This window comes from Corvus moneduloides, chromosome 14 (genome assembly GCF_009650955.1).
Source record: "Corvus moneduloides isolate bCorMon1 chromosome 14, bCorMon1.pri, whole genome shotgun sequence".
NCBI lineage: Eukaryota > Metazoa > Chordata > Aves > Passeriformes > Corvidae > Corvus > Corvus moneduloides.
This window is the reverse complement of record NC_045489.1, coordinates 16,649,654-16,654,866: the sequence shown is the minus strand read 5'-3', so window position 1 is coordinate 16,654,866 and position 5,213 is coordinate 16,649,654. Positions and strand designations below refer to the sequence as shown.

Genomic DNA, 5,213 nt, shown 5'->3' with positions numbered 1-5,213 from the left:
CCGCGGAAAAGAGTCCGGGCGGCGCCGGGCAGCGCTGTCGCACGGCGGGCGGAGGGACCCGCTGGAATCGTCGTCCTACGGCTCCAAGGTTATCCTTCCGCGCGCAGCGCTGCGCCAAAGGCGGCGGGACTGCGCATGCGCCGCCACCTCCCGCTACTCCCGCACGTGGCCCCGCGGAAGCGGCGCTCACCGGGAGAGCGGAGCTCAAACACCGGGACATCGGGGCTCAAACACCGGGAGAGAGGAGCTCAAACACCGGGACATCGGAGCTCAAACACCGGGAGAGAGGAGCTCAAACACCGGGACATCGGGGCTCAAACACCGGGAGAGAGGAGCTCAAACACCGGGACATCGGGGCTCAAACACCGGGAGAGAGGAGCTCAAACACCGGGAGAGAGGAGCTCAAACACTGGGACATCGGGGCTCAAACACCGGGAGAGCGGAGCTCAAACACCGGGAGAGCGGAGCTCAAACACCGGGACATCGGCGCTCACCGGGAGAGCGGAGCTCAAACACCGGGACATCGGGGCTCAAACACCGGGAGAGCGGAGCTCACACACCGGGACATCGGAGCTCAAACACTGGGACATCGGAGCTCACCGGGAGAGCGGAGCTCAAACACCGGCACAGCGGAGCTCAAACACCGGCACAGCGGAGCTCAAACACCGGCACAGCGGAGCTCAAACACCGGGACATCGGAGCTCAGTCACAGGGCACCAGCGCTCACCTTGTACCTGCACTCATTCACCGGGCTCCGGCCGCACCGGTGTACAGAGAAACAGCAGCACAGGCGTCTGTATCCCTATTCCTGCTCTATTTCCATGAGCTCCGTCAGCCACACGCCAGGACTCCATACGGAACCCCGGGGTCTGCACAAAGCTGCCCCGGGGCACTGAAAATTAGCAGGCTCCGGTGAATCGTGCACCTTCCTAAAGGCTCATATTACCAAATTCTGGTTTCTGGAAGTAATTGCAACTCAAAGAAAAAGGAGGGCAGCTGTTTCTGAAGTATTGGTAATAATTAGGCAGTTCCCAAAACCACTTAAGGGTGAGACATCAGACACTGTAGTTGTGGTCCCAGAGAAAAAGTTCCCCTTTATGAAATGAAAATTGCCTTACAGTTGTTTATCAACACCAAGTATTTCATTCTGAGCAAGTGTTTTTTCCTGACAGACATGCACGTATCTAAACAAGCCAGTATTTCTGAGGAATTACTTTATATCTATAAAGACTGAAGAACAAACCATACAAAACTGTATTGGGATTCTGGAGCCAGTACAGGCTACAACGAGCCAAGGCTTCAGCAGGACATGCTTGTCTAAAGCTCATTTTTCACCATTTACTCATTCATATAACATGTTTTATAATCAATTAAAATATTATATCAAAAAAAAAAAAAAATCTTGTTAACACAGTCCACACTACACAGTTCCTTATGCCAAACTGGGACAAGAGAAGTTCAAGAGCCAAGAGTGGCCCAGGATGACCATCATCTCAGGGAAGGGAGTTCATTCATCTGAGTCCAGGTCACTGTCTCCTGCAATGGAGTGAAAGTCCTCGCTGTCCTCCTCATCCTCAGACAGATGGACTTGACTTAACACACTTGGCCCAGAGCGCTGCTGTTCTTCCTCCTCCTCCTCTTCTGAGATCTCATACCCTCCAATGCTGCTGAAACTCGTGTCTCTTGTGTTGGACTTTGGGTCTGGTTCTTCGTAGCTGCCATAACTAGAAGAAAAAAGAGAGTAATTTCAAATGAGCTGCTGATACCAACAATTCTGTATTTAGCTGCTGTAAGGATTGGCTTGAAGTCCTGTGAGCACTAGGAACCACTGTGCACTTCAATTCTGTCACTGGCCAGGTTTTTAAAATAAAATTTTTAAAACACCCAGTTCTTCAATGAAACAATTCCATTATCTCTACCCCACTCTGATACACTCAGGGCAGGAAAAACAGATTGCTCCAACACCTTCTGTCACCTTCTCTGCTGACAGAAAGTGCAGGACTGTTTTCAGCCCATTCTCATCTTCTCTAGCACTTCCTGCTGACTCTTGTCAAGGTCCTGGGCTGGACTGACCATTGCCTGCCAGCACAACCTATCAGCTCTGATGTCTGTGATTTATTAGGCAAATACCAATAATGGCACTAAAGAACTGAATTCCACAAGTAGAAGAACGGAGAATCAAATACTTATACTCTACAGAATGTCCAGAGAAGGGAGAGTAGGTTGCTGTTCTCTCGAATGCAAAAAAATAAAGTTGATAGTGTTGTACTTTAAATTTTCTAATAATGGAATGCCTTCCAAAATACAGAATATCATATTCCTATACTTTTGGACTTCAACTAAGCAGTTGCAAGTCAGGACATGCTTGTTCTTAGAGGGGGAAAAAAAGTTAATCTTCAAAATCAATTTTGAACTTCAAAGACATCTTGTAGTTTGAGACAGCTTGTAAAAACCTTTATTTGTCCTGCCATCAAAACCCACTATGTACAGGAAATAATCTAACTTAAAAGAAAGAACTGGGTGGGTTTTTTTTTTAATTTAACTGATATTTTTATTAGTGAAAATCTTAACAGCAACCCCAAATTTCTGTCAGTAAGAATAAATGGTAATTATGGTTGCAACAGTAAGAACAGTCACAAGATAACTTTAAGAAAAATGTGAGATATTCTTCAGGTTTTTATGATGAACACTTCAAAAATCTTTAAGAGAAGGGATTTTAACAGGATTCTCAGCTCTAATTACCTGATATTGCTGTCCTCCATAACATGAGATGTCTCCCCACCGTCTCCTTCATAGGACATCATGCTTTCTTCATTGTCCATGCCCATCCGTGTGTTCTCTTGAAGAACATGAGGTTGTTTGGGTCTCACTGCATTGGGCTCCACATCTGAGTCACTGCCACTCTCACTCAGCTGGATAGCTGTGAATGAACCAATGTTTGGTCACAAATTGACACGTTTGTTCTGTCACTTACATACCCACTGTCTGTGTTTAAAGGCTGCAGTATTGACTGTAAGGAAAGTTTACAAAGTTGTGTCTCCACAAGGCAGCAGAAAAGGTATCTGGGAGGTGATACCACCCGCTGAGTGCCCGATTCTGATGTCATTCCAAAGCAATCTCATTACCACCATTACTCAAAAAGGCCTTATGTCTTGTCTACTCTGAAAAATTGCCCTTCTTCTCCCCCTAATAATTTTCAGGAGTCACTAAATACCACTATGAGTTTTTCTGCATTGTAGTAAAACCTAGACACAGTCTGAATAACCTCTGTACACCTCTTCCAGTTCTTGATAACATTGTTTTGACATTAACATTTTACATTTAACATTGATAACCCTTTATCATATCAAAATAAATGCTGTGCTTATACTAGACTGCCTATTCCTGGCTCTGCATACCAAATCATACTCACAGTGTTTTCAGAACCATTTGCAGTTTCACTTTATGAAATACAGTCAACAAGATCTTCTCTTAACTCTGCTTTCTTTTGTGTCTGTACTTACAGCATTCCTATTCCACTTTTGTTTTCAGTTCCATTTGTGTTCACCTAGTTTCCTCATCTTGCCCCTTTGTTCTCTACTGCATGTTTTTGTGATGGAAGCATGAGATCAGCTGGGTTAATGAACAACCACAAAAGGACACTTACACGAGAAAGGATTATCTCCCTCTTCATCACTCCCATCATCATCATCCTCTCCATCAGACATAAGCAGGTCTTCATAGAGGACACTGGCCTGGGGCTGCTGGGCTGATCCTTCTTCTTCATCAGCAAGGTCACCATCTGCATCTTCGACTTCCTGGGTCATACAAACAGGGATGGTGAAGATCCATCCAGCAGCATGCTGCAACTTCTATCACAGATTTCCCACCCTGTCCACACTGAAGCATTCCCTCATTTCACAGTGCTAACATTTCCAAACTGCATTTCAGAGTCTGTCTCAGGGCAGCAGACACAGCAGACAACCCTGAGAGTCAGCACACACAGTGACTGAGATTTCTGTAAATATACTCACTGGGGCTGGAGTTTTAGGCTTCCCATCATCATCCTCATCAAAGCCTTCAATATCTACGTCAGAGTCTTCCTCGCCCAGCCGACCTCGCCCTTGGCGCATCTGGACAGGAACACAAACAGCAATGGCACTGAGGAAGGCACTACTGGACATCACTCAGGGGGTGTAAGGGACACCTGGGCCACAGAGGTGGGTGTGGGAGTACAGGAAGGGAAAGACAGAAAGGAAAATACATGTGCATCACTCGCAGAAGCAAGGATCCTTTTTCTCTTTATTGCAAGATCAGACAGCAGTCTCCACACACTTCTACCTGATGTGCTCATCCTTGAGCTGGGAATCTCCAGCCCTACAGCACCAGAGTTCTGTGTTAACTAGTTATTTCTGGAAAATAGCACTAGGTCATTAAAAAGTGCTTATTTTCATAATATATTTTAAAACCATACAGCATTTTCCACCAAGTCTTTTCTTGTCCTTCTCTTCCTGTTCTTCCCCCAGTCCCCATGAGTCCAAGATAAAGAGGACATGCAGATTCTGTCCCAAAACCTATAAATTTCTACAGAAATCTTGAAGACTTCCAAATCTAGAAGGCATTCACAAAGCTACAGATGGCTACCATACTAGACAGAACTATTCATAACCAATCTCTGTTTGCATTGTTCAGAATAGCTCTCACCAGTCTTTCTGGTACCACCTTCAGTCTTGTGGCTCCTCACATTCTTCATTCTCCTGGTAATTTATTTTCATGATCCTATTACTGCATCTCCTTCTGCTATTCTCTCTCCTTCAACTTTTTTTTTTTGTTTAACACAGAATAAAGACTAAGGAAAAATATTCTGTAGTTACTGTAACATTTATAGTGATTTAATACCTTTAACCTGTCTGCTTTTTTTTTTTCCTTTTACAACTCTAAGGTATCTGCAGTGGCAACCATCTCTTCCAAGCTCCTAATTGTCACTGGATGCGACCATAATAATCTAATATAATAATCCAATTATGATCTTCCGAATCTGTAGAATATCCTTCACCATTTCCCTACTCAGAATTAACAAGGGATTGCATATTAACCCTCTGTAGCATGAGTCACCAGGTTTCTACTTGCAGAAGTAGTGAAGCAAACAAATATCTGGCCTTAGGCAGATTCTTTTGCAGCTTTTAATTCTCTATTCTTTGTTTTGCAGTGTTTCAATTCCCAGTGCTCTTTAT

General features: G+C 44.7%; 1 protein-coding gene across 4 annotated transcripts in view; it reads right to left on the bottom strand.

Moving 5' to 3' along the window:
• Nucleotides 1-1,068: 1,068 nt before the first annotated feature.
• TAF1 (TATA-box binding protein associated factor 1) overlaps nucleotides 1,069-5,213 on the bottom strand; it is a 29,381-nt gene continuing 25,236 nt past the window's right edge. For 3 of the 4 annotated variants that reach the window (XM_032123951.1, XM_032123952.1, XM_032123953.1), the window contains 4 exons: nucleotides 4,014-4,112; nucleotides 3,647-3,797; nucleotides 2,743-2,920; nucleotides 1,388-1,724 (listed from right to left, as the gene is read on the bottom strand). In XM_032123951.1, coding sequence (XP_031979842.1) covers nucleotides 1,508-1,724; nucleotides 2,743-2,920; nucleotides 3,647-3,797; nucleotides 4,014-4,112 — 645 coding nt within the window. In that variant the 3' untranslated portion in view covers nucleotides 1,388-1,507. Of the gene's footprint in view, nucleotides 1,725-2,742; nucleotides 2,921-3,646; nucleotides 3,798-4,013; nucleotides 4,113-5,213 lie in introns of all 4 variants that reach the window. The other variant, XM_032123950.1, reaches the window with a different exon arrangement.